Here is a 14,994-nt window from a genome sequence, read left to right on the forward strand (position 1 = left end):
TTTGTCTCATTTCCAGTCCAAATATTAAAAGAAATTCTTAAATCAAGAGGCATTTACTAAAGTCATAAAATGCCATAAGATCTTATACCTTATTTTCTGGGGAAATAAATCAAAATCAAATGAATTTTTGCATAAAACAAGTAAGAAAAATTATCTTGTTTCTGTTAGAATTAAGATTATTTTTCTGACCCCATTGGCAGATAATTTTGCTTTTTTTTAAGCAACAACTCACTTAATTTTGATTTATTTCTCTAGAAAACAAGACATAATATCTTTTGGCATTTCACTCATCTAGTAAAAGTACCTAGATGGGGCGCACTTACTAGATGAGTGGTAGATTTGGATTGGTATATTTTTAGGTATAATTGGACTGGAAACAAGACAAAAATACTACGCAAGAAAAGCATTTTTTGCAGTGTGCTCTTTTCTTAAACTGTGCAGCATTTGAAAACCACATTTATCATCAGTTTCCTGACAGCAGCAGAGTGAAATAAGTGCTGACAAACCACTGAGAGACATGCCATATATTCTTCCAAATCTCTTCTTTCTGTCAAACAAATCAAGAGATCAACAGAAATAATACACATCATTATTAGCATTGCTCAAGCTGGCAAAGACACATGCATCATGATATATCAAACATAATATTTCATGCAAATGAACAATTCTTTAATAAATGGCAACTATAAGAGTGAATCCCTCACCACATGGCCGTTATCAGCGTACGGATCTGAAGGAGAAACGCATCAGTCATTATCCTCCACTCATTGACTAGAGCTGCACTGCTAACATAATACTCACTTTTAGGAGCTCCTTTACTCTTGAACGAGTTTTGAGCAAAATAAAATTTGTGAACAGTCTCCACATCCTCATAAACATTGTCAAATGTCCCATGCAAATGCCTTTCCTTAGGAAAACTGAGGGGAAAAGAAGAACATATCGATGAGATGAAGTCTGTTCGGCAATATTAAAGATACAAGTTTAAACCTCAACTCTCATCCTTCCCATTCTGACCCGGAATTTTTTATTATTATTATTTTTATTTTTATTGAGTGTTCATCAGAGACCAAGACCCCAGGACTTTAGTCACACTTGAACCACGAATACACACAAAAAAATAATTATGGATTCGAGGAGTTCTGTGGTTGTAATTTAAAGTAACAAATCCTTCCCTCTCGGGTCACCTTGACCCCCTTAGGAATGAAATGAATGCGAGGAATGCTTCAGTACACGTAGAAAAACCTAAAAATGCTATAAAAACAAAGCAAAAGGCTTATGCATGAAATTGTGAGTCATTTTGAATTTAGGTTGAAAGAATGTGAGGAATGTGCTAAAATTACTATTTATTTATTATTTATTGATCAAATCTAGTAATATAAAGGTAAATAAAATAAAAAATAAATCTAAAATGCATTAAAAAAATATATAAAGATGAAATAAAATAAGCTTTCTGGACCAAAAAAAAAAAAAAAGTATAATTTTAAGGCTTCGGGTCATTTTGACCCGTGAGGGAATTATGCAACTTAACATTGTTAATACGTATTTCAGGAAGATCCCACATAATGAGACAAAAGAAACGTTTACACTGGTTGTGATGGAAGCTGGTGTTCAGTGTGTGATCCGTTCATTTTGAGGTCAGAGGTCGCCAAGATGCCTGCGCTTGTGGCTTGCTCTGAGGACTGAGTGAGAACGTCTCCTGACGGCGTGTCCTGTGGGCCAGTCTCTCCTGGAGAACGTGACCGGGAGAGCCTGTGTATCCGGGCCGGTGTGTTCCTCTGGCGGAGGAGGCAAGGAGTCGGGGAACTCTGTGGCCTCTAACTCCAGGGCTGCCAGATCGATAGCGTCACCTTCTGCTGCAAACACGTCGAAATCTGGGAATTCGGGAGGAGGTAAACTTGTGTGCTCAAGTTTCAGCGGTGGCAGAAATCTCAGGCTCCGGTTCTGGAAAAACAGAGAATAAGCCTGAAATCAGCTCCTGAAACGACATTATTCTGAATGGATGAGCTGCATTTCAAGCTCAAGATACATCATCATAAGATACATTAATGCACAAACTGATATTTTGCACAAACCTCCTATAGTTAGTAGGGCTGTAAGAAAAAAAAAAAAGATACACTTGAGTATCGCGATATTTTATTTTGCAATACTGTATCGATTTTCAAAAACGCAATATCGATTTTTTTTTCCTCATGTTTATTTTTTTCATGAAAAATATTCATAGTAAAAAATATTCATGTGTAAGACCGGCTCCCGCTGCATTCCCTGCTGAAGTGTGGAATCATTTTGGTTTCCAGAGTAAAGAGGGCACTGCCGATATCAACAGGAGCCATGCAGTTTGTAATCTGTGTCTGGGAAAAATCAAGTACTCTGGTAATACCACGAATTTGAGGGCACATTTAGCAAGACACCATTCAGACACTCAGTTAAGCGAACAGCAAGCTAAACGAGTCGACCCCTCACAACTCAACTCAGCCTTGCTCAAGTTCAAACGCACAAATTACCAACGACTTCAACTCGTGCAGCCAAAATAACCCAGGCGGTAGTTTATTTCATTTGTAAAGACACGCGCCCGCTCAGTGTGGCTGAAAACGAAGGTTTCCGTTATATGGTGCAAACAATGGAGCCTCGTTACACTATACCGTCCCAGCAACACATCACTGATATCGCTGTGCCCAATCTTTACAGGGAGGTTAAAACAAACGTGCTGGAATGTCTAGCTTTAGCTGAGAAGGTTGCCTTGACATGTGACGCTTGGACGTCTAGGGCGACTGAGTCATGTGACACTTACGGTTCATCACATAACTGACGAGTGGAAGCTGGAATCCTGTGTACTGCAGACGAGAGCGATGTACGACAGCCACACCGGAGAGAACGTCGCTGCCGTACTGAAAGAGGTACTTGGTTCCATAGCAACCACCCAAACACCCTAGCAACCGCCTAGCAACCACCCAAAACACCCTAGCAACCGCCTAGCAACCACCCATAATACCCTAGCAACCGCCTAGCAACCACCCAAAATACCTTAGCAACCGCCTAGCAACCACCCAGAACACCCTAGCAATCGCCTAGCAACCACCCAAAACACCCTAGCAACCGCCTAGCAACCACCCAGAACACCCTAGCAACTGCCTAGCAACCACCCAAAATACCTTAGCAACCGCCTAGCAACACCATAGCAACCACCCAGAACACCCTAGCAACTGCCTAGCAACCACCCAAAATACCTTAGCAACCGCCTAGCAACACCATAGCAACCACCCAGAACACCCTAGCAACCGCACATAACATCCTAGCAACTGCCTAGCAACACCATAGCAACCACCCAGAACACCCTAGCAACCACCTAGCAACCACCCAAAATACCTTAGCAACCGCCTAGCAACACCATAGCAACCACTCAGAATACCCTAGCAACCGCTTGGCAGGGTCAGACGTGTCACTGCATTTTTCAGACACAGCACCATAGCTAGCCACCAGCTTAAACAAAATCAGGACCTGCTCAAGCTACCAAAGCACAGACTAATCACAGACGTTGTTACAAGGTGGAACAGCTCGTATGATACGGTGGACAAATTTTTTAGAGCATCTGTGCAGCACTCCTGTCAACAGAGGTCCGCAAGAGCGAGGAGGATATATTCACACTGACGTTCTGCCGTAGAAGGATATATTCACACTAGGGGTGTCGCAATATACCGGTGTTTACGATAATCATGATATTCAAAGCATGAAATATCGACATCGTGTTAATTTAGAGAGTGACAATATACCGGTATTGGCGATAACCACGATGTTTAAAATGACCAGGACTCTTATGATAACATGACATGTAAATACTCCAGCGCCAGTTCCTGGTTGACCTCTCAGGTGTCTGTATTGCACCCGTTGACACCTATCTAAGAAGAAGACGACGCAGCGCGCGCCCGCGCAGCTAATCTGAGAAGAATGTTGTCTGAGCGAGAGAGTGAAACACTCTGTCCACACCCGAAAAAATTAAGCTCACAACATCTCCTAAAGAAAACATCTCCTTAAAGGGGGTCGCACACCGGACGAGAAGCGCACGTCTTCAGTTAATGGATGCTCTGAGGTAAAGTGTTCAGATCGCAGACTCAGCAACTATTGTATTTAATTGTACAGTACAGTCATAACATAGTACAGACAGACATTATCTTCATTTCATAATGTCCTTAAACGTAACAGTATTGCTGGCCATAAACTGAGAAAGTGCGCGTCCGGTGTGCGATATACTTCGAGTTGTCTTAGACGCGTCGCGGCACTTCTCGTCCGGTGTGCGATCCCCTTAAACCCAATCTGCAGAATGTGTAGCCACCAACCTTTTTACCCATCTCCTTGTCCATCACTCTGCGGATTTCGCAATTTTATAGAGAGTAAATTGCGATTATTTTACTAGTCATGGAATGGGAAACGTGACATTAACCTGTTAACTGTTTCTGTGATCATATATCCCATTTCTTTACTCATCTTATTTTTGCATTTGTATTTGCACTTGATTTTTTTTGTTCAAATCTGCTATCTGCATGACGCCAGCACAACAGGTTTAAGAGCTTTTCAGTTCTTCAGGAAACATTCAGACAGTGTTTCGCTTCAGTTTGAAACCAGACTTCACATACTTCACAACTTCACATGCTTGTCTTCCTTCACAAAAATTTGCCATAGATTGAGTATACAAGAAGTAATGCATGTGCCTTGTGTTTATCAGTATCCTTATGTTTGTTGTGTAAAAAAGAAAAACTATAATCAAAGTAAAAATAAAAGATTCTATAGATATCGCGATATATCGATATCGTGAAATCTTTTGGCCACAATAACCGTGGTGTGAAAAATCCAACATCGTGACAGCCCTAATTCACACTGACGTTATGCTGTAGAAGGATATATTCACACTGACGTTACGCCGTAGAAGGATATATTCACACTGACGTTCTGCTGTAGAAGGATATATTCACAGCACGGATGCTGACGTTGCATGTGCTGAAGCAGTACTCAAGGCACTCGAGCCCATGAAGGATGCTACCTTAGTGATGTCAGAGGAGAGCATGCCTAACTGTTTCCATCATTGCACCACTTTATGCAAAGCTTGTCATGGGCACAGAAGAACACCTGGATGACACACAAACCGTGAAGAGTATCAAGGCTGCTATAGCAAAAGATCTGGGAGAGAGATATGCTGGTGATGAACAGGATACACTGCGAATGGCATCAGCTCTTGATCCTCGGTTTAAGGATCGACCCTTTCTCTCCGAAGCAGAGGCCAATGACGTCGACTTCACAATAACTGATGCTGTGGTGGATGACCTCACCAAGCAACAGAATGCAAGTACAAATAAATACATCAAATACACACACAAAGGAAATATTATGTTTAAATATTATTAGGAAATAATATATGATCACATTAAGCCTAAAGTGTAAATAAATAGTAATATAATCTCCATTTAATTGGACCTGAATCCATGTACAAAAATAGGATGAATTATGTATCCTCCTATATATTTTCTTGTCACTTTATTATTTCATTTTAATTTATTAAGTTTCATCTCTATATTGTATGATTGTGGGCGGATCTTGGGCTTTGTTGTACATCGTTATAAATGTAAAAATGTTTAAATAAAGAATAAAAAAAATAATAAAAAAAAATAGGATGAATTTGGGCTAAGATAAAATTTAGTGTTGTGTACATAAATTTACTGTAAAACTAATACTAGTTTGATTTGATGTTTTTCAGCAGCAAGGGGAGGTAGAAAGTCCAGTGGAGGAAACGGGCCGGTCAGAGGAGGCTGATCAGCCGAACTACGAGGACGGCCCTGTGTCCACCCGGTCCCCCAGCGAGAGACCAAGGAGCTCATGTGCTTTGGCAGACTTGCTTGGACCTACTTTTGCCTCCACCAAAAACAATGCAACGCCAAAATCTGCACATTACACTGCAACAGCTGAGGTTAAACGTTTTCGGCAAGAACCCCCTTTGCCACTTCCAGAGAACCCTCTCAGCTGGTGGACGTCCCATGAGCACGAGTACCCTCACCTATCCAAAGCAGCGAAGCACTTTCTTTGCATTCCCAGTACAAGTGTCTCTTCGGAGAGAGTTTTCTCCTCTACAGGAGATATTGTTAATGCACAGAGAAGTGTCTTAAAGCCTGAGCTGGTTTTCCTCCACAAAAACCTTGAGATTAAATAAGCTTCCCTTTTCATTGATTTAATAATTAGTGTTACATTCCTAAATGTTTCCTTTAGGAATCGTGTTTTTGTAACACTAAGTGTTATGTGTTGGATGTACCCTGTGTATGAATAATAGTGCAAGCATTTTTTTTAAGGACAGATTGCACCTAATGTGTTATGCATTAGCCTAGATGTCACAGTCAGGGCAGGGGCGATGTATTTTCTATATTCACAAAACGTGTTGGATGTACCCTGTGTCCTAGGAATAGTGCAAGCATTTTTTTTTTTATTGACAGACAGATGTCTTTTCTTTTTCCGGATTGCACATAATGTGTGTGTGTTATGTATTGTGACAGGGGCTGTATTTTCTTTTATTATTGCCTACTTGAGCATATAAACATTTGCTCAATAAGAACCAGTGAACCACAATCCCAAACTGGCAGTTTGATTTTCTGTGTACTGAATTGTTTACCTAAAGTAAACTTCTTTGAATTATGCACATCATTTATTTTTTTAAATATTACTTTTTCTAAAATTATAGTCCTACTTTAAAAAAATCCCAATATATCGCCTTATGCACAGTGCGTATCGTATCGCCAGATTCTTGCCAATACACAGCCCTAATAGTTAGGCTAATAAACCATTTATATTATATACACATATATATATACACACAGTATATACATACACACACGCAAGTTACCAGTTAAGGTTATTTTGTTTTTGAAAGTCTCTTCTGCTCACCAAGCCTGCATTTATTTTATCAAAAATACAGTAAAAACAGTAATATTGAGAAATTACATTACAATTTAAATAACTTTTCTATTTGACTATATTTAAAATGTAATTTATTCCTGTGATCAAAGCTGAATTTTAACATTTAAAAAAATAACTACATTAAATCACATTTTTTCTGATTAATTGTGATTAAGAACATCTAAGGTTGTATACTTTAATATATTTGATTATGCAATAATCTCCAAATAAATGTAGAAATAACATAAAGACAGTATATTTTAAATACTTGTTTAATGATGTATTTTTAAGAATGAAGGCCAGGATCACTGATAGTAATACTGACACTGGACATATTTTCACATGCGTTAATGTTGACAGCACACACACACACACACACACACACACACACACACACCTAAAAGTGTTCTGCTGAACAGAGGTTGTTGTTCATCTCTGCATCTCTCAAATCACATGATAGAGCAGTGACAAGAGTCATTATCCACAAATACAAAGGAACTGTTGTATCTTCAGCTGCTGGAGAACAAGCCGCTGGCTAGACAGTCACGCTTGCACAGAAATAGCAGGACTACACTTGTAGAGACAGCAGTCATGAAGAAGACGGCTGAATTCAGACTATAAAAGAAGAGACCTGGACAGGACTCTTCCTCGCAATCTCCAGTCTGATACACCAGCAGTTATCAGATGCAAGAAGCTTTAAGCCTAGCTAGTATCTCTCTGTTAGTTAGTACTCATTTTATAATCTGTAACAAGTATTCTTTTCATTTGATTATTTTAATAAATATTGTTAAACATTTATTATAATCATCTGACTGGACCTTGGATTCTTGGGTACGTGTCACACTCTTCTATCTGGATCAGGAAGATCCTAACTGGAGGAAACAACAAGAGGGTGAGCAATCTTTTGATATAAGAATAATCACTATGAGATTTGATTGATTAATAAAGCCTAGCCAAAGAGGCAGCTTATGACAGGGTTATTGTTGTATAGCGAACACGGTTGAAGAGTACCTTAAAAGGTAGACTTATAATATAAAGGGGAAATCTATTATCTTTATAATAGAATACGAATTTGTATTAGACTGATCGCCTAACTCTTGAGGACACGACTAAAGGATAGGCTCTTTAGTTACCACGAGATTATCTATATGTCCTGGATAGGATGTAGGATAATTTGGAACGGTATTAATCGTGATTATCCATCGCAATACGCAGGTATACACAAATACACAGACATACGCACACACAGACACACAAGAAGCACAATGGAAGGAAACACCTGCAACTATGCAGGATGGCATGGTGTAAGCTAAGCATAAAAGCCACAAGACTGCGTTTTTCTCAGTTCCTCTGGAAAAAACCAAAGTGGCCTAAAACATGAACAATGTATGTGGTTTAGGGTGTATATATACACACGCACCTCAGAACAAGAATGTTCAAGTGTGTTCATTTTCTGATGTTCATCTCTAGAGAGAGGAAGCTTTCACCAGAGGGTTAGCATGAGAGATCTTTTGAGTCAATGATTGTTATTGTTGTATATGTGTTAAGGGACATGCCTTATATTTAACTGGTATAATAAACAAGCCAGTGTAGTGATGTAGCGAGAGGCCCATATCAGAATGACATTTCCTGCGGCTGCTTCTGGAACAGGAAGTCACCCACTTTCTGTGAGATGATGTCAGAAGCGGAGATGCTTGAGCTTGTGCGGAAGATTAGTATCAAAGACGGTTAGAGAGTCTGTTTAGAGCTATGCTGTAAAAGTGTGAGTGGAAAACAATTCAAAGGCAGGACCTGAATTCAGCCGAATTCAAGACTATATAAGAAGCAAACAAAGGAAGATTTATTGCTCTTCCTTGCTACCAACAATCTAGTACGCTAGCTTTACTAGACGCAAGAAGCCCACTAGCTTTAGCTATTTTTACATCTGTCAGTTAGTACTCATTTATAATCTGTAACAAGTATTCTTTTCATTTGATTATTTTAATACAGTTTGTTAAAACATTTACTATAATCATCTGACTGGACCTTGGATCATTGGAGTACAGTTTTCTTCTGCCTGGATCAGGAAATCCTTCCTGGAGGAGACACACGAGGGGTGAGCATTATTTTTGATACAAGAATAATTACCAAGTGTTCTGATTTGATCATATAGCCTAGCCAAAGAGGCAGCATGTAACAAGGTTGTTGTTATAGTGTAAAAAAGGTTTAAGTAGTACCACAAAAGATAGACTTATAATACAGGTAAATCAATCTATTATTTTTATAATAGAATATTAACTTGTATAGGCTGATCATCTAACTTCTTGAGGACACGACTAAAGGATAGGCTCTTTAGTTACCGCGAGATTATCTCGATAAACTTTGAGCATGGTTTTAAGATAATTGGGAACGGTCTTAATCGTGAATCCATCACAGTAAACCTGACAGCAAAAGACTACCTAAATAGGGGTTGATTTATGGTTAAGCGTGCCAGAGGTAAGTCTCGAGGACAGCGCTGTAGGACCAGAGAGCACCTAAACACACCCTCAAGCAAAGAGAGGACTCCATTGCATGGACTATTTTAAGTATTCTCATAGGAGTAGATGCACAGTCATGGATAAAATAACTAATATCACTCTACTCCCACAAGATCAACTAAATGGGCTACAAAACGAAGCAGGGAGAGCAGAAGGGAGAGAATTCCTAACCGTTGATCATACTATCTATACATCCAACTCGGATGGACTAGGACGTCTGGTCAGGGAGGTTGTCGCAAAAAGATCTGGGGATAAGGTTACAGTAGAAATCGGTGACACTGATGTCACCGTACCACTCGTTAGAGGAGCTAATATAGTGGTGACTAGAAATGGTATTCCATGCCCAGACGCTCTAGTCACGGCTGGATCACCCGCACCATCAGATCAGACTGATCGGGAAGCAACAGGACGTGACTGTGGAGACCCTGGCGAGGGATGTGGAGTAGCTATTCCCAAACAAAGAAATCTCATAGCTGGGTTCAGTCGAGAGGGAGAATCATGGGAAATGAGAGAGACAGGGTTTAAACCGTACCAATCTTCAACAGGGAGAAAGTTAAATGGTAATAAACCCAGAGTGCAGGTAAATACAGACCATAATCATAATTCAGGTTCAGAGGATCCTGAAGATGAGGAAACACCTCGCAGGAGTAGGGTTAATAATAAAAAATCCAGAAGTCAGTCCAATGAACGTCGAAGCAGCTCGCATAAGAGGGAAAATAACACCCTGGGAGGTATAACATTTCTAACCCACCCTGGTCATGTGTTTAACCCGCTAAACTCACAAGTAGCAGCACTAAGGGGACCAGGGCAGAAAATAATGCAGCTCGCTTGTGGACTTACTGCGGATGAGATCATGGATATGCCGGGAACTAGCACAAGAGTAAAATATTACGTGTTAGCAGAACAGCTAGATTGTATGCAGAATGCCCTGTGTTATATTTTATTAGATGACAATACAAAAGATAAATATGAACCGACGATAAGGGAAGTGTGGAAACTACGGGAGGCCACTCGTAGCAAGGCTCCCCGCCCCAAGGGTAAAGTTTCAAGAAAACCGCAGAAACCTGCTTCACCTGAAAGCTCAGACTCTGATAAAGAGGAAGAGAGCAGGCGCCCTAAAAAGCCCTTGTCAGTTAAACCACAAATAGATTTGTCCATCCTAGCTGCGGTATCCAGGCAGAATAGGAGAAGGACGCAACCAGAATCTGACTCAGAAGTTATAGTCTCTAAACCTAGGCGAGATCCAGCTAGACAGGCTAAAGGAGACAGTATCACTGCCATCCAGTTCCTGCAGAATATGAAATTCCCAAGGGCAAAAGATGACAATATGCTTAAGGCAAAAATGGTAGCTGACCTGGGGAAAACCCTAGGTACCTCAACTAGCCTGGCAGAGCACATGATAACATATCATACAGGATTATCCATACGCCTGGAAGCCCTTAATGCACACCACTCCCTGGTGATAGGTGAAGATGAGGAAGCTGAGTTCAGGAAAGACATAGAATTTGTAAAAACCGCAGGCCTTTGGCTATACCTTTCAAAGAAAGCCAGACAAGGGTGGACAGCGGGAAAAATGTTAGCCAAACTAAAAAAGCTAGCCATAGAAATACCTGGATGTCATGAGATAGCAGGCTGGGGAGCAGAAACAGACTGGTCCAAAATGTCTATATTTGCAGCCCGATATGACAGGGCAACAGTGATAAGAAATAGGACCAGAGAAAGCTCAGGTCAAAACAAAGATAAACCAGTAGAGTGGGATAGAGTCAAACAAAAAACTGCCTATCAGAAACCTAAAGATAAATCAAATAATAGAAATGAGGGTGAAAGAGGAACTACATATATAGAACCTGACAAATGGGCAAAACTGACCAAAGAGCAGAAACAAGCCCACATTAATAAACGAAACCAAAGCAGAACCGATAGATAGAGTAGTCAAAGATACGAGTTAAGAAAATTACTAGAAAAATATATAAAGACAAATTCGGCCAATATTAAAAATGATTGTGGAAAAATATTAGATATATTGGGAGGAATCCCAGCGCCACAATGACAATATCCATTAAATAAAACCGCTTATAAAGAAATAGAGACTATAAGCGAACTATCCCGCAAAAGGGGTAATAACTATAGGGAAAAATTGTCCAACAAATTCTCCAATTCTCTAAAGTAACAGAACCGGATAATAGATGGCTAATTAATGCAAAAGATGCTACAAATGGATTAAACGAAGGTAAAATTTTATCTAAAATTTACTTGGCTAACGGATTTTGGTCCATACCTTTAGCCAAGGAAAGTAGACATTTGCTTTCCTTTTACATTTGAGGGAAAACGATACGTTTCCAGACAGATTAATTACCGTAATTCCCCAAATGTGTGCCAGGCAATAATATTAGAAATATTAGAAGGATTGCCAATCACAGCGTAATGGGGACACCACAGTTTACCATAAGGTTCAAGGAAAATGTGAGAAAACAGTGATTGAAGTAGAAATGGTAGAAATCATTATAAATATGTATTTCCAGGAGGAATACCCTATTTTTATGCCAAGAGAATATAGCCATTATGTCACAGAAACATCACTGACTGTCAGAGCAAGATCACAACAGACTTTTGCAGGGACAGGTGGAGTAAAAGTCAAATTTGGGCCAGAAAGCAACAGTGAGCTGTGGGAGGTACAGGCACAGATAACGACCACAAGTGATTACATGGGTCAAGGTAAAGCCATCGACTCTCCGGCTGCCTGAACCAAGCTCAGCTGAAAAACTGGCCAAATGGTGTAAAAAGAAGTTAGGGAAAGCGCAGGATGCAACCTGTTCTCTCTCTTATCTTGTGATTGCAGAAACATGGGTGTACCAGGAACTCGTCTGAGGAGGAAGTACAGGGGATTGCGTCAGGACCGACGCAACCAAGGAAAAGTCCTGCAGGCTTGTATGACTGTATGGGTGGCCAGTATATTAGCATTATTCTTGGGCCTTGCTGTAAGTAGTAATGTCAATGAGAAAGGAGTAGCTTTTTGTTATAACCAAACTGTATCTCTAAATAGCAAATCAAAATATGGCCCAGAAAGGATTAGAGATACATTTAAAGGATTTATAAAATATATAGATAAATCATTTTGGAACTGCACAGGTACTTTTAATAAGAGTGCCCTGTACGGCCCGTTATTATACAGTCCAACTGTGCAAGGGAATAAAACCAGGATAAGATGGACTGTACTTAAAAGCCATAACCAGGCACAGGCTTAATCTATAAAATTAGTGATCTAACAAATTTATCGGACACTATACATGTGTATAAACTGTGGAACATCCCTTTTTTTAAATAACCAAGATAGATGAATGAAATTGTTTGATAAAAAAGGATGTTTCTGTAGTCCAGAATCATTGGATAAGCCCAAAAGAGTTTGATAAGGTCAAACCAATAAGATTGGATATTAAAAAAATCCAGTCAGCCGACTGTGCTATATTTCGTAATTTTGATAATGGCGGGGATTGCAAGGTACCTGCAAGAACCAAAATTATTAATAAGAAAATCATTAATAGGTATTAACGACCATTCCAAATTCACGGAGATTGGTTGAAAACTGTTAATGTGGATTGAAATTTTACTGTACTTTTTCTAAGATTTTACTTTTGAAAAAAAAAAGAAAAAAAAAGAAGAGCGATTTTCTTTTCTACCGACATTTTTAATCTGTAGGTTTACTATTATTGAATTTTCTGTTTTTCTGTGTTTTTATTTTATTTTTTTATTTCACTGTTGATTCTGTGTTGTCACAGCAGGTAATAGAAGAAAGGAAACCACCTCATTACAATGAAGTTCACAAAATCTTCAAATCATGTTTTAAATATAAATGTTTTCCATTAATGATTACGGCATGGGGACGGGATCTTAATATATATGAACACTTCTGCTCAGAATGTATTAGTAAGAACGGCTACTCTATGGCGGAAATTAAAAATATAACCTATTGTAAAGGCGGGGCCAGTTGGCTCAGCCCAGGCAACAGTCATCACATGACCTGTGAGGCACTGCAGTTAATTGATGGAAAAAAGTGGAGGGTAGTTGAGTTGCAAGAAGAAACAGAACTATTGATAGGCCACAGAGAGACTGTGACCAAGACCACTTGTAGTGTCGACATTCACACGTATCGATGGAGGAACTAGACAAGCTGGAGTGAATGGACAAATGTTGTTGTTATCGATCCTGCAGATTTGTCTGGAGAGGTCTTCACCGGCCCAGTGGGAGCCACGGGTGTTGACCCTAGAACACTTGGCCAGTGGGACCGAGGTGGCTCTGAATGACCAGAATCTGGTGCAGTTGGACCAGGCTCCGCGGGGGCAGGAACAGGATGTGGTACAAGACAACAATGAGTTTCTGTCTTGCAAAACTGGGTTCTTCCTTGAGGACAGGTTTTATGAATGTTGCTTGGATTGGGTCATGGTTGCCGTATACGTTTATAATGTTAAACTTGATGAATTTGACATAATTGTGCCTAGAGTGCTGATGGAAAATCGTGCATTTAGACGTCCGAGAGGGAGTGTAGTGGAATATTTTAATAAAGAGTTAAATGTACCTCCAAATACACTCAGACAAACACACACAGACACACAGAAGCACAATGGAAGGAAACACCATAAAAAGATAAGAGTGACACAAGAGGACTTATCTGCAACTATGCAGGATGGCATGGTGTAAGCTAAGCATAAAAGCCACAAGACTGTGTTTTCCTCAATTCCTCTGGAAAAACCCAAAGACGCCTAAAACATGAACAGTGTATGTGGTTTAGGGTATATATACACCTCAGAAAAAGAATGTTCAAGCGTGTTCATTTTCTGATGTTCGTCTCTAGAGAGAGTGAATTGTCTCCAGATCCTTCTTTTTGCCTGCTGTTATTTTATAACCTGAGAAGCTCAAGACGGGAACAGGTTATCTTTATCAGATTGCTTGCTTGAACTGCTTAGAAGTAAGTTACTCTTTGTTCATCCATTTTCCGGGACTGCCCCGGGAATGGATTAGCTGAAGAATCATAACCTGTAACCTTTTGATAATTTGCTAACAAGTTTTTGATTATTGTGTAACCAAGTATATTTCTCTTTTGTTTAAATAAACTTTTATTTTATAAAGACAAGTATTTTCTCGTCTTACTTCAGCTGTACAAAGAAAGTTCAATAGCAATAAAATAGGCATTTGTATATCTTCACCTGACCAGGACAAAAGAGATCCAGGAAGCTTTCACCAGAGGGTAAGCAGGAGAGATCTTTTGAGTCAATGATTGTTATTGTTGTATATGGTGTTAAGGCACATACCTTAGATTTAACTGGTGTAATAAACTAGCCAGTGTAGTGAACCTGACCTGACAGCAAAAGATTACCTAAATAGGGGTTAATCAGGCAATGAGGTAAATACCAGATCTCACCACTATATATATATATACATATATATTAGGGCTGGGAAAAAAAATCGATTTGATTTAAAAATCGAGTTGGTAGGTCAAATCGATTCATATTTTCAAAAAATCGATTTTTTAGATTTTTCTTCAGTATAGCGT

The 14,994-nt window shown here is 39.5% G+C and overlaps 2 protein-coding genes across 2 annotated transcripts in view; one reads left to right on the forward strand and one right to left on the reverse strand.

Moving 5' to 3' along the window:
- The window catches only part of LOC311087548 (uncharacterized protein), a gene marked incomplete at its 3' end in the record, with an annotated part of 37,574 nt that overhangs the window by 15,584 nt on the left and 6,996 nt on the right, over positions 1–14,994 (reverse strand). The window contains exons 4-8 of the mRNA XM_084120873.1: positions 1,922–1,941; positions 1,585–1,775; positions 802–917; positions 705–730; positions 507–547 (exon numbers count right to left, since the gene is read on the reverse strand). Coding sequence (XP_083976999.1) covers positions 507–547; positions 705–730; positions 802–917; positions 1,585–1,775; positions 1,922–1,941 — 394 coding nt within the window. The remainder of the gene's footprint in view (positions 1–506; positions 548–704; positions 731–801; positions 918–1,584; positions 1,776–1,921; positions 1,942–14,994) is intronic.
- On the forward strand, positions 7,785–14,574 carry LOC311087291 (uncharacterized protein). The gene is made up of 2 exons (XM_084120597.1): positions 7,785–7,822; positions 8,920–14,574. The coding sequence occupies exon 2, from the start codon at positions 9,481–9,483 to the stop codon at positions 11,371–11,373; it is 1,893 nt and encodes a 630-aa protein (XP_083976723.1). The 5' UTR covers positions 7,785–7,822; positions 8,920–9,480; the 3' UTR covers positions 11,374–14,574.

The sequence above is a fragment of the Abramis brama genome (assembly GCF_963993115.1).
Source record: "Abramis brama genome assembly, chromosome: 7".
Classification (NCBI taxonomy): domain Eukaryota; kingdom Metazoa; phylum Chordata; class Actinopteri; order Cypriniformes; family Leuciscidae; genus Abramis; species Abramis brama.

Bases quoted from the DNA above. Each gene is read 5' to 3' on its own strand.
- LOC311087291 (XM_084120597.1), top strand. From the start codon at position 9,481: ATGGACTATTTTAAGTATTCTCATAGGAGTAGATGCACAGTCATGGAT.